General features: G+C 43.0%; 3 protein-coding genes and 2 pseudogenes across 3 annotated transcripts; 3 read left to right on the top strand and 2 right to left on the bottom strand.

Moving 5' to 3' along the window:
- The first annotated feature begins 28 nt into the window (after positions 1 to 28).
- On the top strand, positions 29 to 4230 carry LOC123052054 (AP-4 complex subunit mu). Its single transcript, XM_044475106.1, has 12 exons — positions 29 to 147; positions 908 to 1111; positions 1295 to 1411; positions 1536 to 1664; positions 2128 to 2254; positions 2656 to 2759; positions 2855 to 2959; positions 3055 to 3149; positions 3258 to 3345; positions 3495 to 3555; positions 3643 to 3716; positions 3886 to 4230. The coding sequence occupies exons 2-12, from the start codon at positions 971 to 973 to the stop codon at positions 3982 to 3984; spliced, it is 1140 nt and encodes a 379-aa protein (XP_044331041.1). The 5' UTR covers positions 29 to 147; positions 908 to 970; the 3' UTR covers positions 3985 to 4230.
- A 267-nt stretch (positions 4231 to 4497) lies between these two features.
- Positions 4498 to 7815, bottom strand: LOC123052055 (ADP-ribosylation factor-related protein 1-like; annotated as a pseudogene).
- A 5084-nt stretch (positions 7816 to 12899) lies between these two features.
- Positions 12900 to 20460, bottom strand: LOC123052053 (wall-associated receptor kinase-like 6). The gene is made up of 6 exons (XM_044475105.1): positions 20060 to 20460; positions 19484 to 19600; positions 18522 to 19426; positions 15003 to 15904; positions 14470 to 14582; positions 12900 to 12990 (listed from the first exon to the last, which is right to left on the bottom strand). The coding sequence occupies exons 1-6, from the start codon at positions 20458 to 20460 to the stop codon at positions 12900 to 12902; spliced, it is 2529 nt and encodes an 842-aa protein (XP_044331040.1).
- LOC123052056 (dolichyl-diphosphooligosaccharide--protein glycosyltransferase subunit 4C) lies at positions 13277 to 13569 on the top strand. The gene has a single exon (XM_044475108.1). It carries the CDS (start codon positions 13277 to 13279, stop codon positions 13385 to 13387), a length of 111 nt encoding a protein of 36 aa, XP_044331043.1. The 3' UTR covers positions 13388 to 13569.
- A 5986-nt stretch (positions 20461 to 26446) lies between the features above and the next one.
- LOC123048996 (dolichyl-diphosphooligosaccharide--protein glycosyltransferase subunit 4A-like) lies at positions 26447 to 26556 on the top strand (annotated as a pseudogene).
- Positions 26557 to 27372: the final 816 nt, after the last annotated feature.

Genomic DNA, 27372 nt, shown 5'->3' with positions numbered 1-27372 from the left:
CGTGATCTGCCGCTGATTTGGGGTGGGGATGTTGCGGCTGGGCGGGATGCAGATCGCGGCGAGGTGCCCAAGGGCAGCGCGGAGATCTTCTTCCGGAAGGTCAAGTTCTGGAACGAGGACGAGGCCGAGGAGGCGCCTCCAGTGTTCGTATGCATCTGTTCCCCTCTCCCGGCCTGCCTCTTCTTATTCAGTCTGGATAATTTGATAAACCATCCTGATTCAGAGGTTTTTGCGTGCTGAATTGCTATGTTAGGTTCAAGTGATAGGCTGATAGCTGTGTTTATGGGTTGTTTGAATATGTGTTGAGAAGCTTAATAGCATCACCTATTTCCAGATAGAGTATGAGCTTATAATTCACATGGTTCTGTTCAGAATCATTGTGCGATCAATATGTTTAATTTTTTTCGCGTTAGTCTTGCCGTCTTGGGTATCACCATTGTAATCCCAGTCGGTGGTTTCACTATAATTGAGCATTTGGTTAAGTAGTTCCTAGGGGAAAATGCTTTAGATGGACTGATTTTCTTTTTCTTTCGAATTAGTACCTCCTCCAGCAACTCTTCAACTGTTTAGGAGGTCTGGGAAGTGGGAACTAAGCTCATCAAGGAAGGAAAGTTCTAGGGCTTGTTCTGCATTATGGTTCTTTGGGTAGTGAGAAGGGTTATAACAATATGTTCAGAATCATGAAGCTTGCTTTGGAGGAGCTGCTTATGGAAAAAGTTTAAGTTAGATGACAGACAGTTTATTATGATTATCTTGTAGGCTTGTAGCATATTCGACTCTTGATAAAATGGAGTAAGTGTTACACATGTGTATGGAAGCGACAACAACGATTCCGTTCCTCTTTCTGTCGATTCACCCATCTCTTTGCCACTTGATCTGACATGTGACTTTTTCTACATTATGACAGAATATCGATGGGGTTAATTATGTCCATGTCAAAGTCGCTGGACTATTTTTTGTAGTAACCACAATGGTCAATATCTCGCCATCGCTTCTCTTGGAACTTCTCCAAAGGATTGCACGTGTTACAAAAGATTATCTTGGTGTTCTAAATGAAGATTCTTTGAGGAAGAATTTCATTTTGGTGTACGAATTGCTCGATGAAGTCATTGTAAGTACTCCACACAATATTAACTGCAGCCTGTTCTGACCATGTTTTTGGGCCACTAGCAAAGTCTAATGTGTGTTTATCAATGAGTTAGTGTCGTTTTTAAACAGATGAATCATACTAGTCACTTAAAAACAAACACAAACAACTATATGTCATTATTTATGTGTTGAATTGTGTAATCAGGACTTTGGATACCCACAAACAACTTCTACCGAGGCTCTGAAGTCATACATATTTAATGAACCAATCATGGTTGATGCCGGACGATTGCCACCACTTGGTCCTGCTGCTATGTTCATGGTAAAACTTCTGCCTATTATCCCAAGAAAACTTGGCTTTATAGTCTCACTTGACCAAGCAGTGTGCTACTCACCATTTTACTTTGTTAATCTCATAGTTTCATTTGACAAATTGTCTAATGCAGCAAGGCACAAAGCGGATGCCGGGTACAGCTGTGACAAAATCTGTTGTTGCTAACGAGCCTGGTGGGAAGAAGAGGGAGGAAATTTTTGTTGATATCATTGAGAAAATAAGTGTGACATTCAGCTCGAGTGTAAGTTCTGATATACGCATGCCTTGTTGCTGTTTTTCCTTTTCTTCTTCCTGGCCTGAAATCTCAAACATGTGCTGTTCTATACAGTATTAATAGTGGTTACTAACTAGTGCAACTTGCTGCCCATAGTTAGTGTGGTTAGTTGATTCGGTTAGTTGATTCTCTTTACTGTCAAAATTTGCTCCTTTATTATTCACTTTCTTGTCCCACTAGTGCATCTTGTTTTCTTACTGTAAAATTCCAAATCAATGCGATTGGGACGATATGACCCTTTGGTTCTGAATGGCTCGAATGGGTACTTGCACTACCACATATGATGATCCTATTCCTTAGTAGTTAAATGGCAGTTCATTTTGTTATCTTGTTTATTGTGATATAACTAGGATGGATACATGCTTTGTTCTAATGCAGCACTAGTGCTTTCATGTGCTTACCATCTTCTATCTGAAATTTCATTATACAGGGTTATATACTTACTTCTGAGATTGATGGAACCATCCAAATGAAAAGTTACCTTAGTGGAAATCCAGAAATCCGTCTAGCTCTGAATGAGGATTTGGGCATTGGAAAGAATAGCTCTTCTACGCATGGTACGCCTGTTAACTTTTCTTCCTTTAATCACCTGACTTAGGGAAATCTTGTACTACTACTTTCATGGACTTCCGGATGTTTATAAGTATATGGCCTGAATTTTATGTTTCTTCACTATTCTTGATCTTGTGCTCATAGTGTTGAAAACATGTTACATTTTTGCTTAACGGGTTATTAAATGGATACACTTAACCATTAATATCAGTGAAGATCTTCTATTTGCATTTTATCTTATCATACAATTCCTAGCTTCACCGAGATTTTGTATTCACTATAACTTTTTACTACTTGAACAAAGTGAGTTTGATGTGCTGTTGCTATCGTGTAAATTTGATCTGGTTACGATCATTTTATTTCTTACATCATATGAATTAACAATACTGGAAATTCTTGATACCAGATTACAGAAGTTCTTCTGGAGGAGGGTCCGTCGTTCTTGATGATTGTAACTTCCATGAGTCAGTGCAGCTCGACAGTTTTGACATTGACAGAACTCTGCATTTGGTAAGTACTACTGATATGTTTTTTTTTCTTCCTTTTTTTCTCCAAACAAATATGCACAGCAGCAAAATTTGACAACCATGTTTACCAATGAGTAGATACCACCTGATGGAGAATTTCCAGTGATGAACTACCGGATGACTCAAGAATTTAAGCCACCCTTCCGCGTTACTGCACTAATTGAAGAAGCTGGCCCATCTAGGGTAAGGTATTTTGTGTTTTTAAGGTGCTGATAAAATTAATATTCCGATATTGGTGTATCTTGATTCAAAGAAAGATCTTGGTTTATGTTACACAGGCTGAAGTTTTATTGAAAATACGGGCAGACTTTCCTGCAAATGTCACTGCCAACACAATCACAGTACAGATGCCAGTGCCCTCTTACACAATGAGGTCAGTTGCAGCTTTATTTTGTCCTTTTGAGTTCAGACAAAGTTTAAACATTAACTTCTGCTGCTTCTGATAATTGGTTAAGGGGTTGCATTGTGGATTACTTTGCAGGGCAAGTTTTGAACTGGAAGCTGGAGCAGTTGGGCAGACAACGGATTTTAAAGAAGGAACTAGGAGACTGGAGTGGAATCTAAAGAAGGCAAGTTCCAAAAACGATTTAATCTTTACTTTTCTCTTGTTTGACATCTATTATATGCACGCCCTATTTGAAGATGATTACATGCAATGCAAGCCTGAATCTGTTAGCCAATCTGCTGTGCTGTGCTGAACAAGTTTAATTTTTGGCAGATTGTTGGTGGTTCCGAGCATACCCTTCGTGCAAAGCTCACATTTTCCCAGGAGACACATGGTATGCACTTGACTTCTAGCATGGCCTGTCTATGCTCTGAGTGACCATTATACTATGTTTTTGTGACACGCATCTTTTTGAACACAGGAAACCTCACAAAAGAAGCCGGACCAGTAAACATGAACTTCACTATACCTATGTACAATGCTTCAAAGTTACAGGTAAGACCATCTGCTGCCATCTCTGTGCCAACACCAACATGATTTAAGATTTTTTTTCTTAGCTGTTCTATTATTCGATGTGTTTGACTAGTAGATCAATGTATAGCTTTTATGCTTCCTGAACAGCAACACCACCTACACGACTGAACTATTCCCTTCCCCGCTGCAGGTCAGATATCTTCAGATAGCTAAGAAATCCAAAACATACAATCCATACAGGTGGGTGAGATATGTGACACAGGCCAACTCGTATGTAGCTCGCCTATGAGGACATTGCTTGTACAATTCTTCTGAAGGGCCTTCCCACCTGTTCCTTGTGCAATTATCTTGGACAGACTTGAAGCTTTGGACAGAGTGACATGTATTGTAACTCTATAGTGGGGATCCCAACATCACTCTGCTCCTGTAGCTTAACTTTCTTTTAGTGTTAAATTTTTCCTTCTGCAATATGCAGAAAATACATGATGGTTGTTTGTATTCTGAGAAGTGAATAAATTTCTTGTTCATCTGGTAATTACAAACTGAAACTGTCTCACTTCGGAAATAGCATGGAAGATGAATCATATGATGGAATGCATTGGATCATCGGTTGCTTTATACTCCCCTCCATTTCTGAATATAAGCCTTAGAGATTTCAATACAGACTACATATGGATGTATATAGACATATTTTAGAGTGTAGATTCATTCATTTTGCTCCGTATGTAGTCCATATTGAAATCTCTAAAAAGGCTTATAAGTATATAGGAAGAGAGGGAGTATTTCTACTGGTGATGCCGGATGAGAACCCGAAATGAGGATTTTAGGACAGTGGCAATCTTGTTTGAAGCTGCATTCTTTTTATGTTGACAAACATTACAGACGTACAAAGCTACCATGTGCTCAACATTGCCACTCATCTGCGTGTAATTATGGGGCAAACATTACGGACGTACAAAGCTACCATGTGGTCAACATTGCCACTCAGCATGTTTCAAGAAAAGGAAGATCATATGAACACGAATCCAAACGAGTAACGACTGTATATCCTTGGAGTAACAAACAAACAATCCCATCTGCCATCACTACAACAGAATTCCCACTGCAAAAGCCACATCTAAGGCATTTTGTTCTGGGGCTATAGCAGAGTGAGAATGACGATGGGCTTCAACTGATCATGACATTGTGCTAAAGTGCATATACACGAGATCAACGACATCAGCCAGCGTCCTCAAATGCTGCTTCTCAAAATCGAAGGTGCCAGAGTTTGAGTCATGGTGCTAAATCTTCGCATATGTGTCGGTGCGTGCCCTCAGAGCCTTGGTGCGCCTGCCCTTTCCCATTTCTTCTACCAACCAGTCGATACCCAGTTTGATCCCCGTCCTGCCATAAAAAGGTCATTAAAAAAGAGAGGTCTGCACAACTTTCTTCATGTCTACTACCTTCCAAGTGTTTAGTTCTATGTATCGTTGACTATCATATATTCACAGAAGAAAAAAAAATTAAGCGATGTATATTTAAATAAGAATGACTTAAGCAATGTGGTTGCTAGCCTAAACTGAATCATTGAAACTCCATCTCGTGAAAGAAATTAGTAGAAATATGCATAATAATGGATCATCCTTCAGTATGAGGCAAATAAGTTTGGGAACTGAAGGGATTGCTCTACTTACCCATCATATGCAGATCCCGCCACAAACATACATGGCCTCTCGTCAAACTCTTTAAGGTGAAGATGTCTGTCCAATTCTTCTTCTCTGACAGCTGCTGGTAAATCCTGTTGAGAGGAGCATCCAAACATGAAAATATAAGAGGCATGAGGAAAATGGCTAAAGCAACATATCAAGATGAAATGAACTTGCAGTTGCAGGGGACTAAAGGAATAATATGGACAGTTTTTTTTTTTCTGCAGCGTGTCTCTCATCTTCAAAATGTTACGAATACCACCGAGTACGTAATGCGTCAATTCTTAAACAACTTAAATTATGTGCAAGCACATGGTTAAAGCATGTTTCACCTCTTCCATGCTCTGAGCTCTACATATGATGAATATTCATGACATAGGGAGCATGGAAACTGATATCCTCTGACACTTCAACAACCGTGGATTGGTTTACAGTTACAACTACTGTGCATTGTATGCACATGGAAAGGAATTTTCCCATAAGTGCCAATTTCTATCCAAGTAATTGCAGTTTTCAGTTCAGAGGGAATGCATTGAGTTCTGTAAGGTAATTTAAGTATGGTGTACATCTAACATCACACAACCTGTTTGTTGGCGAATACGAGTAGTGGTGCCTCTTGCAGATCCTCGTGACGAAGCACTTTCTCTGCAACAAAAATGTTTGAGTCGCCATTCACTCCAGTAATGATCCTAACTTCCCCAGTCCTTGACAGACTTTACTAGAACATACAGTTAACAGCACAAGTTACACAAATGTTTTGTGACGAAAGAAATGGAAGAAACTTACCAAGAGCAGATTTGGCATCTTCAAATGTTGAGCGGATGAAGAGTCGATAACATATACTATAGCATGAGAATATTTCTCCCATATAGTTCTTAGGCCAGGCTGTCAAAAACATGTAGCAATAGAATTTGGAATGTCTAGAAAAAGAATGCTATCTAAATTAATTGTAGTCTTCATAAAATTTTGGAATGAAGTTTATTTTGCCTGTTAGCTTTCACAAAGTGAAGGTCATAACTACATTTTAGTATGCTTCCTTAAGCAAAACTTAAACCACATAATGGGAAAGGTCTAACTTGTCATTTCGCGTCCTTCGTTTGTGTTCTACGACCAGACCAAGACGTCACAGAACCCCACTTTCATTAATAAAGCTTTTCTTTTATATTCGCAATATTCAGATTGCAATTTTAATTTCTTACTTGTTCTTCGTTTGGGTGCAGGAAATAGACCTTCGTGGTCAGGTTGATTATGCTCCGGCGTGGTCAATAACTTCTTGGAGTTGGTTTAGCGATTGCTAAGGCACGACGTCCTTGCATGTTCGTAGTCGGATCGTCAAAGTCGTCTCCACCAAATCGATAGTTATCATCTCATCGAAAGATCGGGACCCTCACCTCTATCAAGTTGTACAAATATTAGGTACATGATCACGAATGTAGACCAGAATCTCTGTAGCATCAAAGTATAAGGTCTTACTTAAGATAAGCATTTGCTGCAGTTTTGTCATAAACATGGAAAAACTTATAAACATGTTAGATGCCTTTAGTATAAGCATCAACTCTAATGTTCTAATAATTTGCATGTCCTGAGGATTCTAGATAAGGGATGAAAACTGGCCTACACTTGTCATTTATCTAATCCAGGTACTTCTGTTGCAAAATGAAGTGTATTCTATCTCCAGGTATTAAAGTAAGATCATGAAAAAAAGAAAGCACAAATGTATTGATCTTAAAGTCAATTAGTTCCTTTTTTCCTTACACGGGAATGGGATCTTTATTGCCCAGTTAAAGGTTTAGAAAGTAGTGAAACACAATCCATTAACCAGTGCAACCCGGTTCTAGCAAAATTTGATACAACATGTGCAACTCTACTATGGTTACGATTAATCTTCTTGAGCAAGAATCTCGATTTCCAAATTTCATCATTTTGATCTTTGTTAATGAAAATGGAGATTGGAGAAATGAGCAAACATCAATCTATCTTTAATGAAATGAAAATAGTCCTGAATGATGAATGGAGAAATTTCATTGAAGAGCTTGTCAACCAGAAATTCTGGTCAATAGCACAAGAAACCATACCTGACGTCCCAGATCCCAGAAAACAAGTTTTACATTTGCATCTTCAATACATCCAATATTAAGCCCCACGGTTGGACCAATACGATCATGTGGAAGACCTTGTCCTTTCAAATTGATTGACTTCAACTTTTCTAGCAAAGGTCTACATAGTCATTATTAGAAGCACATCAAGTTTTGGTACGAATACAAATAAAATCAATGTTTAACAAAAGGGAGATAGTTGACTCAATACTTCGTACATGTAAACATAAGTTCGAGATGAATTACCGTCTTCCCATCCTTATGGACTCCAAGGATGAGCACACAGAACTCTTTCTTGTTGAATACATGGTTCCATAGACCATGTAACAAGGAGAACATTGCTGGTATTCCCCTCTTCTCAACCAGCTACTAGCTTACTGTGCAGATGCTCCCTGAAACCGAAAAGTTGAAAGGATCGATATGGTCGAGGGGGGGGGTGTGTGAATAGGCAACTACCAATTTTAGCTTTTCTTAACAAATTAGGTTAAGAAACAAATAGGTTGTCTATATATGCAACTAGGTGAGCAACCTATATGATGCTAGCAACAATAACAACACAAGCAAGCAAAGGATACAACACAAGTAAAGCTTGCACAAAGTAAAGGTAAGAAGTAACCACAAGTGGAGCCGGTGAAGACGAGGATGTGTTACCGAAGTTCCTTCCCTTTGAGGGGAAGTACGTCTCCGTTGGAGCGGTGTGGAGGCACAATGCTCCCCAAGAAGCCATTAGGGCCACCGTATTCTCCTCACGCCCTCACACAATGCGAGATGGCGTGATTCCACTAGTGGTGCCCTTGAAGGCGGCAACCGGACCTTCACAAACAAGGTCGGGGCTCTCTCCACAACCGTATTGGAGGCTCCCAACACCACCACGAAGCTTCAATATAATGGAATGTGGCTCCGAGGTGACTTCAACCGTCTAGGATGCTCAAACACCCAAGAGTAACAAGATCCGCAAGGGATTAGTGGGGGAATCAAATTTCTCTTGGTGGAAGTGTAGATCTAGGCCTTCTTAACCAATCCCTAAAGAATCAACAAGTTTGATTGGCTAGGGAGAGAGATCGGGCGAAAATGAGCTTTTGGAGCAACAATGGAGTTTGGGGAGGAAGTGGTGCGCTTCTTGGGAAGAAGACCTCCTTTATATAGCGCGGGGAACAAATCCAATTGTTACCCAGTTTTCAGTCCGCACCAAGCGGTACTACCGCTCAGGGGAGCGTGAAGGAAATATGCCCTTGAGGCAATAATAAAGTTGTTATTTATATTTCCTTATATCATGATAAATGTTTATTATTCATGCTAAAATTGTATTAACCAGAAACTTAGTACATGTATGAATACATAGACAAACAGAGTGTCCCTAGTATGCCTCTACTTGACTAGCTCGTTAATCAAAGATGGTTAAGTTTCCTAACCATAGACATGTGTTGTCATTTGATGAACGGGATCACATCATTAGAGAATGATGTGATGGACAAGACCCATCCGTTAGCTTAGCATAATGATCGTTTAGTTTTATTGCTATTGCTCTCTTCATGACTTATACATATTCTTCTGACTATGAGATTATGCAACTTCCGAATACCGGAGGAACACTTTGTGTGCTATCAAACGTCACAACGTAACTGGGTGATTATAAAGATGCTCTACAGGTGTCTCCGAAGGTGTTTGTTGAGTTGGCATAGATCAAGATTAGGATTTGTCACTCTGTGTATCAGAGAGGTATCTCTGGGCCCTCTCGGTAATGCACATCAATATAAGCCTTGCAAGCAATGTGACTAATAAGTTAGTTGCGGGATGATGCATTACGGAACGAGTAAAGAGACTTGCTGGTAACGAGATTGAACTAGGTATGAGGATACCGACGATCAAATCTCGGGCAAGTAACATACCGTTGACAAAGGGAATGACGTATGTTGTTATGCGGTTTGACCGATAAAGATCTTCGTAGAATATGTAGGAGCCAATATGAGCATCCAAGTTCCGCTATTGGTTATTGACCAGAGATGTGTCTCGGTCATGTCTACATAGTTCTCGAACCCGTAGGGTCCGCACGCTTAACGTTCGATGACGATTTGTATTATGAGTTATGTGTTTTGGTGACCGAAGTTTGTTCAGAGTCCCGGATGAGATCACGGACATGACAAGGAGTCTCGAAATGGTCGAGAGGTAAAGATTGATATATTGGAAGGTTATATACAGACACCGGAATGGTTCTGAAGAAGATCGGGGATTTTTCGGAGTACCGGGAGGTTACCAGAACCCCCGGGAAAGTTATTGGGCCTATTGGGCCATAGTGGAGGAGAGGAGGTAGGCCATGGGAGGTGGTGCGCGCCCCCTTGCCCCAATCCGAATTGGACAAGGGGAGGGGGCGCGTCCACCCTCTTTCCTTCTCCCTCTCTCCCCCTTCCCCTTTCCCTCCCCGTTGGAAGGAATGAGGGGGGGGGGGCGAATCCTACTTGGACTAGGAGTCCAAGTAGGACCCCCCCCTTGGCGCGCCCTCCTTGGCTGCCGGCCTCCTCCCCCCTCCTTTATATACGTGGCCAGGGGGCACCCGAAAGGCACAACAATTGTTTCTTAGCCGTGTGCGGTGCCCCCCTCCACAGTTTACCACCTCGGTCATATTGTCGTAGTGCTTAGGCGAAGCCCTGCGCGGATCACATCACCAACACCGTCGCCACGCCGTCGTGCTGACGGAACTCTCCCTCGACCCTCTACTGGATCAAGAGCTCGAGGGACGTCATCGTGCTGAACGTGTGCTGAAAACACGGAGGTGCCGTACGTTCGTTAATTGGATCAGTTGGATCGTGAAGACGTTCGACTACATCAACCGCGTTAACTAAACGCTTCCGCTTTTGGTCTACGAGGGTACGTGGACACACTCTCCCGTCTCGTTGCTATGCATCTCCTAGATAGATCTTGCGTGATCGTATGATTTTTTTTGAATTACTACGTTCCCCAACAAGCGGTACTACCACCCGGGCGGTAGTGCACGAAGTGAAGTGCAATGGGGCAAGCCCACGAGCCGGTAGTGTCGCCTAAGCAGTACTACCACGCTCCCCAGCGGTACTACCGCTGGGGTTGCAGCACAGGGAACTAGAGGAGCAGCGCAAGACAAGCGGAGAGAGGAAGTGCCGCACCAGCGGTACTACCTCTGTGGGTAGCGATACTACTGCTTACGAGCGGTACTGTAGCTCACCCACTACTGCTGAAGAGACTAAGAAGGGGATGGAGAGTAGAGCTGTGAGCGGAAGTGGCAACGGTAGTGGGTACGGTACTATCGCTTACAAGCGATACAAGCGATAGTACCGCTCCTACTGCCGCTTGCCTCGTAGGGTCAAAAAGGGGCCAGCGGTACTAGCCAGAGAGACCTCCGCTAGACTATCGCTGAATCCGACACGAAAAGGTCGAGACCCGTATCGAGATAGTAGTACGAGCGGTACTGGGAGCGGTACTACCGCCTATAGGCGGTACTATCGCTGCCAGCCATGGTACTACCGCTGGCAGCTCTCCAAAACCCTTCTAAGCAACAGAAGGAGAAACTCCAAAGAAGCGGAAAGATGTGGAGGGTGCAAATGGATACGTGTACGTGTTGATTTCACCCAAACTTTTTCAAGGCGGACCCCCTCTTGATAGTAGGGTTTTTCTTACGATCCATCGAAAATGAAACGAAGGAAAATAAACCATCTTCACTCTATACTTCGAGGGCTAGAATCGTCTTGTGCCAAATGATATATTGTTTTTTTGAGAAAACTGCCAAATGATAGATTATCTGAAATGCGACTAGTTCTCACAGCACAGTTTTTTTACGGGGTGTTCTGACAGCCCTGGAGCGTTGACATCACTCCCCAAAGTCACGCGGGCCACATACACACAGTGCCTTAAGCCCAGATGAACCCAGCCGGCCCAGTAATCGCGGAGTCGTCACAGGACCTGTAACCCCGGCCCACGTCTTCTTCTGCTCTTCCTCCCCGCAACTCGGCAGTTTCAGCGCAGTGCACTCGGCAGCCAGGACCAACGACGCGGCGACGACGGCGAGCGTGACCGCGACCGCGCCCAGCCCCCCTACAGATCCGCGCGGCGGCCGGCAAGGTGCGCTCCTCTTCCTCCGTCTCACCTGCTCTCTTCTCTCAGATCGCATAGGGAAAAATTGCTCGCCCGAAGAGTTCCAGCCCATCCCGCCGCGGCCTCTTCTGTCTTCCTCGTCGTGGTATCCGGCAGATCCGTTCGATTTGGGGCGGGATCCGTAGTTGTCTACGCGGGGTCACCAGGGGGGTGAATGGGTGGCGCGGCTGCTTGGCCACGATCTCGTGGCCTGATCGATTTTGCATCTCGTGAGATCTCGTGAGATTTGATTCCGGAATTCCGGCAGGAAATGGTTCGGGCTAGTCCATTATGTTGCTCTGTTGGATTTTGTTCGTAGGTTCGTGGTAATTGTTGTGGTGTGCTTTGGGGGATCACCCGGTGGGTGCGGCATGCCATAGGTGTCTAGGCGGGTGCTTGGTCAGGTCCAGGCGCCAGATGCAGTAGCCCGCTATCTCTTTAAGATGAATTCAAAGTAATTCTTCAGTTGTGAATTTGTAAGAGATTATGCAACCCACAGAGCTGATTAAACTATATAGAATGTAATAGATCAGGAGCTAATTATGCAACCCCTCATACATCGAAGATCGAACTTGAGGTAGAAGCTAGGCTGAGTCGGCGGGTTCGCAAAGTCTTGCATACAAGAAGAGTTCCCTTGGTAATAGAAACTTAGAAATGGCAAGGAAGATCTGAAGACTCATGAATTGGTACACGGGGAAAATTACGTTATGTTGTGTTTCTGTGTATAGTAATAATTGCACGTTTTCTGCACACCTTAGTAAATTGCAGAGAGAGTCCTCTTTTACGACAATTAACTTAAACTCACGTCCATTCATGTGTTGCACTGGACGTGGCTATCAAAATTTTGTTTTCTGTCATCTGCTAGTTTTCTGTCTTTATTTCAAACTTCCTCTAGGTATTAGTACCCCTGATTTATCAGATTCTATACATGCCAACAGTAGTGCAGGTTGCTTCGCGCCATTTATGTAATCTAGCTCTATGCATCAGAAGCAGTAGACTCTTCACAGCCCAAATTATGATCATTCTTTCTAATCACGCTACACCACTAAATCTTTATCTCTAGTCTCCCATCTCCCACAACTCATTCCTGAAATAGAGTAGGTAGAGGACACCCTTCCCATCTCGATACATGGATGGCCGAACTTGTACTCCCGCTGTCTCAAAATATAGTGTAAAAAAACGTCCTATATTTCGAGACAGAGGACAGAGGGAGTATTTTGGACATGCACTGTTCCTTAATCAATGCATATCATGATAAAAGTGTACTGCACTTAAGCCCAGTTTATTTGCTATTTCTACGTATCTTTTCGGAGAAAGTGGAGTCAGAGTGATTCTGACTTGGTGACATCCCAATCTGCCATCAAGTTAGATTTGTTGGAATATGCCTCAGCGCTCAGAAACCTTTGCTTGGAACTGTCAGGACCATATGATGGTTAAGCAGGGCTTTCCCACATGTTTGACTTGCCGCATTTTGTACTGACAGCCTATCACCATAATCCTAGTCACTTTTAGTGCTGCTTCTTGCCATCCTTTTTGATACTACATGCACAGCTCGTTTATAACCTCTATTTGTACTTTGTACTTTAGCCTTTGCTTCCATGTCTACTTCTGACAAGTGGCAACCAGTACATTTGATTATCATCATGTATTGCCTGTGTTCACATCTTAACTATCCTTTGTTTGCCAATGTTTTCTGCAGATGTTTGACGATCAAGACTTGGGTTTCTTCACCAACTTCCTGGGGATCTTCATCTTTGTGTTGGTCATCGCGTACCACTTTGTGATGGCAGACCCGAAGTATGAGAACTGATCGCCTTTTGTTTAGCAATGAGACCGTATTATACTCGGAGCAAATAGGGAAATGTGTCGGTTAATGGTAACAGAGTGCTTGACAGATCTTTTTAAGTGCAATTATCTGGCATTGTGACTTGAATCATGTTTAATCTGTTGAACAAGTGAACTGTGGAGATTTCAAAAGATCGATTTACTATCTGTCTATGTTGTACCCTGCTTGTTATTTGCTGTTTGATGATGTTTTGGGTTGCAAAATTCTCGTATCTGGGACTTGAACCTCCTAGCTTCATTTTTGCTATGTTCTTCAACGATATAACTATTTTATCTAATCAATAAAGCTTGCCGGATGGCATTCCATAAAAATGAATAGACATTTATGATGCACTGGAACCTTGTCGATGAAGCAGAGTTTCTCTTCTCCGCCTTGTTTTACCCATGCGAAGCAGCATCCTGCCATACACATATGGGTTGACGGTGCACAAATCACAATTACATGAGCTTTGTATTTCCTGCCATTTATCAGTCTTCCGTATTCAGAGAATGGAAGTTGTTAAGATTTTAGATTGTGCTTAAGCAACCCTTTTTCTACAGCGGTAGCAAAAATGAACCGTTCAATAGTCCTGGGTATGATCCTCAAAAAAAAAAGTCCTGGCGTCTGTTTGGATGGACGTAAGGGGGCATCCGTGGGTTTGACGCACGGTACAGCATGTTTGAAAAAATGACCACTGTGGGTTATTTTAGTTCCATTGTTCCATTGTTACAACAAACACCAGCAAGATCATTGTTACAACAAACACCAGCAAGACACAAATGGCAAAATGTTGTCACAATTCTTGCATGAAATATACTCTGAGAAGCAAAATTTATCTCAATTCTTGCAAGAAGAAATATGCTGATAAACAGCCACAGAAAAATCTAACACCCTTGACTGCAGTACATGTGTTTGGCCGAATAAAGCATTATTCTACTCCCACCAGGATGCCCCCTGCAGTAGCATCATAACTTTTCTCACCATGGACAGCTCGCCAGTCTTCTTGCATCAGCCACACCTAATTACAAATGACCTCGATTCCCGGGACAGATCTGATCTATACTTACCTCAAACAACGAGCGAAGTCGAGATGTTGATCAAATCCAATGAACATGTTTTGCATGGAGTCGATAAAGACAGTGATAGTCTTCATATAGTAATGAATTGTTCTGCAAACCCGCTACTAAGAAATATTATGACAACTATTAAGTCGCAAAGATAAAAAAGAAATGAAATACTTGGGAACCAGATAAGCAAATGACACAAGCTCTCACCCGGGACATTCTCAAAAAGAGAAGAAAAAACCTCTCACCCCGAACTGAAGAAAGAACTAGATGCTTCTGAATGAGATTTATCATCCATATGAATGGCGAAAGGTTGAATACTAGGGACAGGTGGTTGGATTTCTTCTTCGCTCCTTTCAACAACATGAGATGAGGCCAACCTTTTTGTTCGCATATTGTAATGTACTCTCCACTTGCTTCATAGTAGGCCTTTCTTCTCCCTTGAGACGCAAACATGTCTCCGCAAGAGAGGCAACGATGCAAATTTCATCTTCGCTTGCTTCTTCAAGAACTTGAGTGGCTACCACCTCTCTTACCGACTTTGTTTTAATCTCTGTAATGAAGTAGATGGACAAGTTTTGCTTTGAACCTGAATTACTTCTAAAAACAGGCTCTTTTCTTGAAAGTAACTCTATGAGTACCACACCAAAACTATACACATTGCTTTTCTCATTTAGTTGCCCAGTTTGATAATATTCTGGATCCAAGTATCCGAACGTTCCTTGTACATTTGTGGTAACATGAGTTTGGTTAATAGGAACTGTTCTTGAAGCACCAAAATCTGAAACTTTAGCAGTGAAATTTCCATCTAACAAGATATTCGAGGACTTCACATCACGATGAAAGACCGATATCAAGGCAGATGTATGTAGATAACAGAGAGCTCCAGCAGTTTCTTGAGCAACCCTCAAACAATCATCCCAGGATAAACATAGTCTACTAGTTGGCTCAGCATGCAAAACATCAAATAGAGAGCCATTAGGGATAAAATCAGATACTAAGAGCGGCACTTCTGTTTCAAGACAACATCCAAAGAGCTTCACGATATTTCGATGATTTATCTGGGAGAGGATTACAACCTCATTAATAAACTGATTGATCTCAGATTCCTCAACAAGTTTTGACTTTTCTATAGCCACCACACGTTGGTCCGATAAGATGCCTTTGTATACCATGCCATGTCCTCCACGGCCTACAATACGAGTTTCATCAAAGTTGTTTGTTGCCTTCTCCAACTCCTCTAAGGAGAAAATCATTGTTCTATCACTTGCATTTTCATCTGATAATATGAGTTGTTCCAATAGAAGGCCTTGGTTTTTCTGGAAATAAAGCCCGCGTTGTTGTTTTTTGACACATCTTTTCCATCGGTAGGAGATGGACATTCCACTCAAGCCAAGAAGTAGCATTCCAAAGCCCGCACCCAGCCCAATGGTAACACCTATGTAAAACCATATGCCAATAAGCTTATTTTCATTTTCATATACTCCATAACAATTGAAAGGTAGGTACCCATGACGAGAGTTTTCTTTTTGGTAGAGGTGCACTGCATTTTTTTGGGATCATATTTGTTCTCGGAGGACAACAGATGAAGTCTCCAATGATATTGTGGCACGTCCCTTCACAATTTTTTGGGTCAAGGCACTCATCGACATCTGCAAAATGAGGCACATCTTGGTAAGGTGCACAAGCAAAACAATATCGAAGAAAAACACTATTTCCCCAAGGTAATACATATGTTCTTGTCTTCTTGACAAGATTAGGAGATCTGGATCAGAATATTAGCCATGTCATGTGGCAGAAGACTAGCTTTCCTAAAACTTGGGCGGGTAATATATTGACTATCATACCTAGAACGATGGTGACTAAAACACGACTGCAATCAATAACATGTGCATATCGTCAGCCTTTTCCATGGAACCGACATTTCCAGTTCTACTGGTAGCTAAATAACCATTTTTCGAGGAAGATAGCCAGACAACTAGGTACCTATAATCTGACTCAATTTTTTTTCTTTTTTTGTGTGAATAATCTGACTCTAATTCTAAGATTGCCTATGAGCCACGTAGACTGTTTGATATATAATTTTAACAGCTGAGGTCACACCTTTTCCCCGAAAAGGAGGATAACTCCTTTTGCCATATTTAACATGGTCATAGTTCCTGAAATAATGTATAACATTTTCACCTTCGTGAAGCCATTGACCTATCTTACAACGACTCTAATGCAGGACGTCAACATTTTTTTATTGTAGTGCAAATTATGGGCTTTGATTGGGGGTTAGGGAAAAGATTGTCGTAGTGCAAATTGTGGGCTTTGAGAGATTAGGTTTACCCTTTTAAAATGCATAGTGATTTTTTGGGTCGAAATTTGCTTAATTCCATGGACCACCAACATAAGGATTTTACATGCCTGTTTAAAAACCGCTTTAAAGAGAGGCTACAGGGCTCTTGATGGTGAGGTGCCATAGTTTACATTAAAGGGGAGTCTACGGTTGTGATGGCAGGTTTAGTGTTTGTACATTAGTCCGTAGTCTCTCAAAACCACATCATGAATTAACTCAATTAAATCAAATCTTATCAAAACCCCAACTAAATCAAAACTTTCCTTGCTTCCCGTACCCTATCCAAATCAAATTGAATCTTACAAAAACCTCACCTAAATCAAAACATTCCTTACCTTCACTAACCATACTCAAATCAAATCAAATCTTACCAAAATCCAATATGGTGGGTGTAAGGTATATGTCAGACACGATTGATGTTTTTTTTTTGTGCGTGGGAAAATTTCTAATCTATTCATCAAACATCATGGCAGTAAGAACACCAGAAGTAAAATAAATTACATTATGTTTGCAGACCACCAGCGATGACTATAAGCACTGATGCGAGTCAAAGGCGTGCCGCCGTCATCACCCCTCCCTATCGGAGCCGGGCAAACCTTATTGCAGTAGATAGTCGGGAAGTCGTCATACTAAGGCCACAAAGGACCAGCGCACCAGAACGACAACTGTCGCCGATGAAGAGAATCATAGATCCAGAGAATCCAATATGTAGGCACACATATGCGGATGAACGAAGACCGAATCCAAACAGATCCATCGAAGAAAAACACCGAACGTATCCCGTAAAATCCGCCGAAGACACACCTCCACACACCCTCCAATGACGCTAGACAAACCACTAGGACAGAGGCTAGGCGGGGAGAACCTTATTCCATCTTTTGGGAGTCGTCGCTGTCTCGTCTTCTTGAGCAGGACAGAAACTCTAGACAAACTCCAAATATCACCTAAAAAGGAAGTAGGAGCCTCCCGCCGGCGAGGGCCGGGATCCACCACGCCTCCATGGCCCTAAGGTCGCAGGATACAAGGCAGATCGGCGCCAGCGTGGCAGGAGACAGGGAAACCCTATTCATTGGGTGCTCTCGTGAGGAGGAGAAGCGAAAGGGGTACGTACTACGTATCACACGATTGGTGTCGAACCTATGTCCCCGTTGCAACGCACGGGCAATTAGCTAGTAGGTGAAAAATTGGTATTACTGCCACCTGAAAATTCGATGTTGTGCCAAATTTACCGTTTTGTAAGAATATTCTTCCATTTTTTAAAATCAGAAAACTAATTTCAAGTTGTATTTTGCTTTGAAAAAAAAAATCAAATTCGTTCTACAAGGATGGAGAGGGAGTAATAAGTTACTACCATGCAAAACTAAATTAAGATTGGAACCTCGGTTTGGTGCAAGAATTATCATTACTTGGACCAGTAGATGGTTTTGTGCAACAGTGAGACTAATCTTACTTGGAAAAGGTAAAAGAAACGGCCTGTCAACAAAATTACCATTTTTTGCTAATTTTTTTTTACCATTTTACAAGAATATTCGTCCATTTTAGAAGAATATTCGTCCATATTTTAATCAGAAAACCAATTTAAAGTTGTATTTTGCTTTAACAAACCGAATTCATTCTGCAAAAGATGGATTAATAAGTTATCCTGAAAATTGAATTGAAGACTGGAGACTTGGTTGTATGGTACGTGTGGAATTGTTGTTAGACTTTTTGTTACCTTTGCATCCGTATGGAAGGTAAGGATTTCCTTGGTATCCTTTCTTGCATTTGCAGAAGTAGCCTCGTCCAATAGGCGAGTCGACGCACAAGCTGTCGTTGCTGACGCACGGATAGGACTCCGGCTTGGCGCGTGCCGACTCGCACGTCTCCCCTTGCAGCGTTCCAATGGCCCAGTCCACCACCAGCGGCGCCTGCCCGCCGTAGGCGTCGACGAACGCCGACGAGGAAAGGTAGGTGGACGAGAAGGTGAAGTTGGACGCCTCAACCAGCGCCGCGTAGCTACAGCGGCGGGTGCTGAAGCTCTTGAACCACACCCGGTAGTTCTCCAGCCCCCTGGGGATCGCCGTCCGGCAGCAGCCGATCCCCTCGCAGGAGCCGTTGGTCAGCAGCGAGAGGTTGCCGTCCTTGCACGTGGCCCCGCACACGGCCGTGTACGACGTGATGTTATCCGTGTCGCCGATGTAGGCGAGCGTCTTGCAGCCGAGCACGGTGAACTTGTTGGCGGTGCCGGAGAGCCGGAAGATGGAGCCCTCCAGGTCCATGTTCGACGGCGGGCTGTTGACCTCCATTTCCCCGGCGGTGGCGTTGTAGCAGTAGGAGGAGATGTTGTTCAGCCACCGGACCTGGCCGTGCTCCAGCGAGATCTCCAGCACCTCCTGGTTGATGTAATACAGCCTCTTGCCACGGCCGCCCCTGTCTAGGCAGCGGAGCTTGAACCCTTGCCGGCGGTCAGAAAGTTGGCAGCCATCCTCGACGTCGATGCCAAACGGGTAAGGGATCTCCAGTCCGCCGCATTCCCTCGTGCAGTTGCCTGGTGGCGCCGAAGCTCCAACACTGGCGAGGCGGAGCGCCGCCAGTGCTACGGTGAACCCTACCGCGGGTGCTAATTTGTTGAAAGCCATGCTGAGTGGTAAGGCTACAATTTGCAGCAGCTTTTCCGATCTAGTGATTTCTGCCTACCAGTCGCTTGTTAGTCTGAATAATATTGCCATGATTATGTAGATATATTCACATATCCAGGGTAGGTGGGAATCGGACTGGTTCGTCTTGTTATCCTTCCCTGCTGTTTCGTGTTTCCTATCGAGAAAAGGCAGAATGAGAACAGTCCATGCAGCTATTCTATGCGAAACGCGGTGTGACATACAGTATTTGATAAGAAACATGCACCAAGTGTATATCCTAAATAGTGTAGTGTGTTGGACCGTTGGTAATGTGGTAAGTTTATTATTCCATCTATAATAGAGCCGTGTTATCTTTGTTACTGGGCTACATCGCGGAAGAAAAGTTTAGGTAGAGAGAAAATGATTCAGGTTCCATCGACATCACCATGTTATATAGGGCTTCAACGCGGATCACATTTCAAAAGGAATTTAAACAAACCGGGCAAATTGGACAATTTTCATTAGAACCATTACATTTTTGACATATTTCAACTAAACAAAAGCGAATGGCATTTTTTAACTTAGTCTATATGTTCGTCGGCCGTTGCGGCCTCCGTGTTCTACATCATGCCTTCCTCATGTCCGGCAAACTCACCGGCCATGAGCCCCACGAAGTGAAGTTGCGGGAGAGGGGGAGGGGGAGAGAATAGGACGTGGGGCACGGCCCACATGGGACACTAGGCGTGCCCACGTCCCATGTCCTACTCTTCCTTGCTGGAGTTCGCCATGTCGACGACGTCTGACGTGGACGGGTCGGCCTTGTGGTCGTTGTGGCGGGGCACGAACAGTAGGGGCGGCGACTTTTGTGGTCGCACGCGCCTCCTCTTCACTCCCCTTCGCATCAAGGTCCATGAACAAGGCGCCACTTTCCACCCTCAGGACATGCAGCCACCATCGACTTGCGGCAGATGTCGCGGGTGCTGCGCATGGATTGTTACAACGCCCGATGCTCATCCAGGAAGCCCAGATCCTCCACGACCATGGCCGCGGCGACATCGTCGTTCTCCTGCTCGTCAGCGATTTGCCCCTCTGCCAACCGATTCTCCGCCAATCGCCAGGATTCCGTACTGTTAAACTATAAGATCATAACCGGCAAGCTGGTCTTGCGCCAGCCGTGCTGGTCTCCCGCACGAGTCGCATGACACCGCCCTTGAATGAGCCATGCAGGGTCAAGCCGTCTCTATCTACTCCTTGGATATAGGATCGGCTGTTGCTTAGCGTGTGTGTGCGTGCGTTGTATCCTCTCTCTCTCTCTCTCAAAGTGTACTCTCTTATATATGCTACCCCTGAGAGGATGAATACAACTTGCATATTGAGCTCATACTTATAGTTTAACATGGTATCAGAGCGCTAAGGCGGAGTACCGGGCTGTTGCCCACGTCGTTGCCGAGACCGCTTGGCTCCGCCAGTTGTTGCAGGAGCTTCACCAGCCTATCACCAAGTCTACGGTTGTGTATTGTGGTAATGTCTCTGCTGTGTACATGTCAGCTAACCCAGTGCAGCATCGACGCACTAAACACATTGAGATTGACATTCACTTCGTCCGTGACAAGGTTTCACTCGGCGAGGTCCGAGTGCTTCATGTCCCTACAACCTCTCAGTACGCGGACATCTTCTCGAAGGGCCTGCCTACTGCTACATTCACCCAGTTCCGGTCCAGCCTCAACGTTTGGCAAGCCCACGCTGAGACTGTGGGGGGCTGTTAGACTGAGATCATAACCGGCAAGCTGGTCTTGCCCCAGCCGTGCTGGTCTCCCGCGTGAGTCACATGGCACCGCCCTTGCATGAGCAATGCAGGGTCAAGCCGTCTCTATCTACTCCTTGGATATAGGATCGGCTGTTGCTTAGCGTGTGTGTGCGTGCGTTGTATCCTCTCTCTCTCTCTCTCTCAAAGTGTACTCTCTTATATATGTTGTCCCTGAGAGGATGAATACAACTTGCATATTGAGCTCATACTTATAGTTTAACACGTACAACCGGTCAACGACCACGGTGGTTGCACGTTAGACCATATTTTGTTCTGCTCTGCTTCTTTTACTAATTCATGCGGGGTTAGTTCCAAAACAACATATAGGCATGTTTCTAGGCATTCAAATGTCGGTACAACACACAATAATTTTGCACAAGACAAAGGCCTCATTAGAATAACTCTTCTCAACTTATCCTCCATGATAAAACTTCAACACTCTTTTATTGAAACGAAAAACAAAAACTTACTTTTCTACCTTATTCGCGTGGGTTGCCTCCCACGAGTGCTTGTTTTCAGTCCGATAGCTTGACCATAGTGATTCACTTTGGTAAAAATACACCGAGCCCATAGCTTCGAGCATTGACGACAATGCGGTCTCCGATGTATGTCTGCATTTTCTTTTTCGTGGGGAAATGTCTCAAAAAAGAGCACTGAATTTAGTCAAACCAATCTCAATCTCACGCTCAAAATCATCTTCTTGCTTAGCAGGTAACTTATTGAATAGCTTTTTTCTTTCATCATCCAACTCGTGTACCTTAGCTGCACATGATTAATAAAGACATTGTATGCCGCATCATTTGATACCTCAGGTAGTGAGTGTTTCATTGCTATCATCTTTACGAAGTCTGTAACCGTATAAGTATACTCTGGCACATTGCACTCTCTTCGTTACTTCTCATCATCCTGACATCTTCAACCGGGTTAGGTTTTGGTTTACCTACAAACTTGGCTAGAATCAGAGTTTGTCTCTCTACAATTTTAGCCACTTGTGCTTCCATGCTATTAATTCTTCCATCTAGAGCCCGCACATTGTTAGTGAATCCAACAATCTTACTGGTCAATGGACCAAGTAAGTTATCATGATTCTTCAAGATATTTTTAAAGGTTTCATTCTGCTCACTCTGACTAGCAATATTTTTTTTTTGAATTTCCTCTAGAGTATTTATATTGCCATTGCTAGTTCCATTAAAATTGTTAGGTGCTCCACTATTATTGGGATAAGGTAATCTAGGTGCATACCCATTATTTTTTCAGTTGGGATTATAGCTATTACGAGCAATAAAATTGACATCATTAACCTCTTCATCAGTAATAACGTTCACATTTATCTCTTCTTTGCCTTTCATGGCAGAGATGAGTTCATCAATCTTAGCGGTCAACTTTGTATTCTTCTCTTCAATTGCGTTAACTCTCTTGGTGGTAGCCCTCTCAACATGCCAATGGGCATGGTTTTGTTGCATTTCATCTAGCATCTTTTTAACATCAATGATGGGCTTATCCATAATAGTTCCTCCTGCAGTAGTATCAAGCATAGTTTTTGACACAGGATTTAAGACATTATAAAACATATGAAGAATTAACCACTCTTCCATTCCATGGTTACGACAATTCCTTATAGCCTCCTTTGTGTGAACCCACGCAAGCGCTAGTGGCTCGCGATCTTCCCGCTTAAAACTTGTTATCTGCGAACGAAGTTGCATAATTTTTGCAGGTGGGCAAAAATTAGATAAAAACTTACTGCATCAATCAGTCCATGAAGTTATATTACCTCTAGGCAAATATATAAACCATTATTTTGCTTTTCTTCTCAGGGAGAAAGGAAATAAACGCAACTTCAAAGCGTCAAGATCATAATCCTTAATGCGTGTCATGTTGCACAATTCAGAAAAATTATGCAAGTGCATACCGACATCCTCAGAAGCAGAGCCTCCAAATTGGTACTATTGAACCATGGAGACTAGGTTCGGTTTTATCTCATACTTAGCGGCAACAACATCAGGTTGTGCCATAGGTTCACGCATGAAACTATTGCTAGGAGTAGCAAATCTTCCTAGCTTACGAATCATAGTAATCTTTTTTAGGTTTTCTACTAACAAGACTTGCAACAAAAAGTAAACTAAAAACTCAAACATCACTCTAACAAAACTCTAAACACAAAGACTAGGCACACAAAGCCTCCCCGGCAACGGTGCCAGAAAATGGTTCGATTACTTCCTTTAGTGGTTCAGAAATGGAGCAGAAAGGATTCTCACCTTTTTTCCCAGAGGTGACCCTGAGTTATCGAACCTATGAGAGGACGGTGCCATTTAAGCTAGGGTCTCAACAAAGGTCTTGCTAGAGAATTAAATTCTATCTTTTGACCGGATCGTAAATCAAACTGACACTGAAAACACTTATAATAAAAATAGGCATGGGTATGAGGACTTATACTTACAACCATATATTTGTGTCGGGACCACCACGAATCATGATCTTAATTTGTACTCTGGAAGTCATCCATCAAGATGTGCTTGCTACATATCGAAGTGGGGCATGTGTCCAAATTATGTCTTGACCGACATGCGTCTTGCATCTAGAGTCGGTTGTCCAACCGAAGGCCTTGTCTGTTGCACAGGGTTGCCCTGTTAATTAAGATTGCAATAGTCAGACAAAATCATTGGGCGTTTAATGACTACACCTCTTGAATCCCCAAGGATACGATTTGTGTTATCGTACTAGACATTTCTGCCATTGGTGTTTAGAATAACACTTCACGGTCGCCCTACCCTTAGCCTCTCTGTGACTCGCTCTTCATGATCCTGGGTACCTGCAGGGATGAGAGAACACGAACGAGACAAGAGACAACTACAGAACAATTTTTATGCTATGCATACGAGACGTTAATTCAAAGTACTTCCATTGATCTCTCCAACAAATACATCGGGTTGCAAGACTCTTGCCTCAACCCATGACCTTACCGAACTACTCACACATGAAGATCATATCACACGAAGAACACATCATGCAGATTTATTGATTGATAATATGTCTTACAATAGATGCCGTGTGTGATACATAATTACAATTATGACTAGATTGCTGAGAACTATGGTGGTGGTGAAGGTTGTGGCTATGGCGATGGAAAATGGCGGCGGCTATGGTTGATGGAGATGGCTTTGGTGAAGATGAGAATGACTGTCTTGTTCTGCGATGTTCTAGTATTCATTTGGCGTCAGGCCCTTTATAAATGTCGTTCAGGTAGATCAGTCGCCTCGGTTGCCATGCCATACGCGGGGATAGTCGTATGGAAGGCCATCTTTTGCTCTGTTTCCTCTAGTGCACCACCCACTTGATCTCCTCTATCCCCACTTTACCCCTTTTCATGTATTGGCTTGATTTTGTCCATAAATAGCCATTTTCTTGTGGAAATAAAATAAAGACCGAATATTTGGAATCATTTGCATTCATTAGTCATTGATAGCAATATCAGAGTGAATATTTTGGTTTTCATAAAATATTTCTGCTTCAACTCAGGTTAGAGGAATAAAAATAACACTCATCAATTATCTTATCACAAAACAAAACAAAATTGTTGTGCGAAGGGCGAACACATGTCGTGGAGATACACGGTCACGACAACAGGAATGGAGTTGAAGATGCATGTTCCCGTCTCCTCTTCACGGATCCTCGAATAGTTTCTCACAGTTTGTCCAAACTATGAATCTTCGACGTCTCCAAGATATCCATGCGTGCAGGGAGGAATGCCGGGCAGCGGACTGCTAGGTCCAATCGCATGATGTCAGCATGCGACTGACGATGACTAGGTCGTGGAACTGGTCGAACCCTTTTCAAAGTCTTGCCCCTCCAATTATATAGACGTTCGAGATGGACTCAGCACGTGATGTCCATTAGTACTCCACGCCCAATTCAACTTGGATCCTATCTGAGTGGGTTCCTGCCCCTTAAGCACGCAACCCTATATGTTCATGCACACATGGACACGATACAAGTCGATAGCTGGTAGCGGCTCCTAGTATAGATGAATACAGTTCGTGATTCGGACAGATGGTTCAAGAGATAAAACATTTTGAGAAAACAAATCTACGAGAAAGTGTGTCCCATGCATGCGAAGAAATTTCTATCAAAACTTCCAGATTGCGGCAAGTGCCACAAGCGATCCACACATGCGTCCCATGCATGCGAAGAAAATGCCACCAAAACTTCCAGATTGCGGCAAGTGCCGCACATGCAGTGCACCACTTGTCATCATGAGAGAATGTGGGAGTGACCTTTGCAAGGGGTTAACTAGTGAGTTTGCTCATCCTTGCGAACGCCAAATGGGTCGCTCTAGTATGTATTGCAGTGACGATTATTTATATTCATTTTTGGCCAATTTTTATTTCAGCCAGTTTTCTTTAAAATACTTTCAATTTTTAGAAGTAAATCAGGAATTTTTAAAAACCATGAATTTTAGAGAATATTCCCAGTCTAAAACATTTTCCCAAATTCAAAATAATGTGAATATAAAATTATTCCCTAATTTTTAAAAATGTTTCCGAAATTTAAAAAGTACAGAAAAATAGAGTTCATGAATTTTTAAAAACATTCTCAAACTTCAAAGAAATGAAAAATTAAAATAATATTCATGAATTTTAAAAAATGAGTTTAGAAAAATATTCATAAATTTAAGAAGTGTTGCTGTATTTTAAAAAGTAAAAATGGAAAATAAAAAAAAAAGAAAATACGAAATAAAAACACAGTAAAAAGGAAAAGTTGTCAAGGAATGTTCTACTAGAATCTTTCAAAACCGGAAGAGAGAGAGAGAGAGAGAGTTTTCAGAGGTCTGCTTTAGGTGAGCAGATTATGCGAGGTTGACAAACCTCGACCTATGCGTTGAATAGGATCACCTCAAAAAATTTAAAATGCGTTGGATAGGATTTCCAGGTATACAGCATTTCGGTCCTTGAACTTGAAGCGAGGTGAGCAGATTACGCGAGGTTGACTTGCTGCATTTTGTATTGACAACCTGTAGTGCTTCTAGCCCTCCTTTCTGACACCACACGCACAGCTCCTTCATAACCTCTGTTTGTATGTTGTGCTTTAGCCTTTGCTTCCATGTCATATACTTCTGACAAGTGGCAACCAGTACACTTGATCATGTATCATCGCTAGCTTGTTTTCAGACCTTAACTATCCTTTTTTTTTTCGATGGTACAGACCTTAACTATCCTTTGTTTGCAATGTTTTCTGCAGATGTTTGACGACCAAGACCTGGGTTTCTTCACCAACTTCCTGGCATCTTCATCTTTGTGCTGGTCATTGCGTACCACTTTGTGATGGCGGACCCGAAGTACGAGAACTGATCATCTCTTGTTTCGCAATGAGACCGTATTATACTCGGAACAAATTGGGAAATATGTCGGTTAATGGGGACGGAGCGCTTGACGGTTCTTCTTAAGTGCAAATTATCTGGCGACTTGAACTGTGTTTAATCTGTTGAACTAGTGAACCATGGAGATTTCAAAAGATTGATTTACTATCCGTCCATGTTAGCTCCTGCTTGTTGCTTGTTGCTTGTTTGATGATGTGATCTGTATGTATGCCAGACGAATGAATCTTCTGAAAACACAAGCGTTGTTATGTCCGTGTTAATGGTTACCATCGTGTGTCACACTCGTCTTGTGAGTCGCAATCTGAATGGAGATCAGTGCACGGGCGGTCGTTGCTCCTCCCGGTGGCGGTCATCATGCTGTCGCCCGTGACAGGTGGAACGGCCGAGGTGGAAAACCATGGTGGAACGTAAAGCCATTCCCGCAGCACGCAAGTCCTTCCTCCGATACTCCACGACGGATCGTGCGGTGAGTGGTGACGTGAAGATTCGCACCCCGCATCGAGCATTTTTCTGGATAGACGGGGCTTTGGCGCGCACGCGGGGGGCGGCATCAAAGATCTACGAGGTAGCTTCGCGTTCTCCGTGGTGTCTGCCTTTGTTGGGTGCCTAGTAGCCTAGTTAAATCGTGCGCGTGTGTGCACTTCTCTAGGAGCCTTTCCACAATAACAACAATCCGACGTGGCGAACCAATCCGTGGTTGGATGGTTAGAGGGACTATGGTAACCCAGCCTACAATGATTTAAGTCCTGGTGCTCGTATTTATTCCTGAATTATTTCAGAATTTCCG

This window comes from Triticum aestivum, chromosome 2D, assembly GCF_018294505.1.
Source record: "Triticum aestivum cultivar Chinese Spring chromosome 2D, IWGSC CS RefSeq v2.1, whole genome shotgun sequence".
Classification (NCBI taxonomy): Eukaryota; Viridiplantae; Streptophyta; class Magnoliopsida; order Poales; family Poaceae; genus Triticum; species Triticum aestivum.
This window is presented reverse-complemented; position numbering and strand designations above follow the sequence as displayed.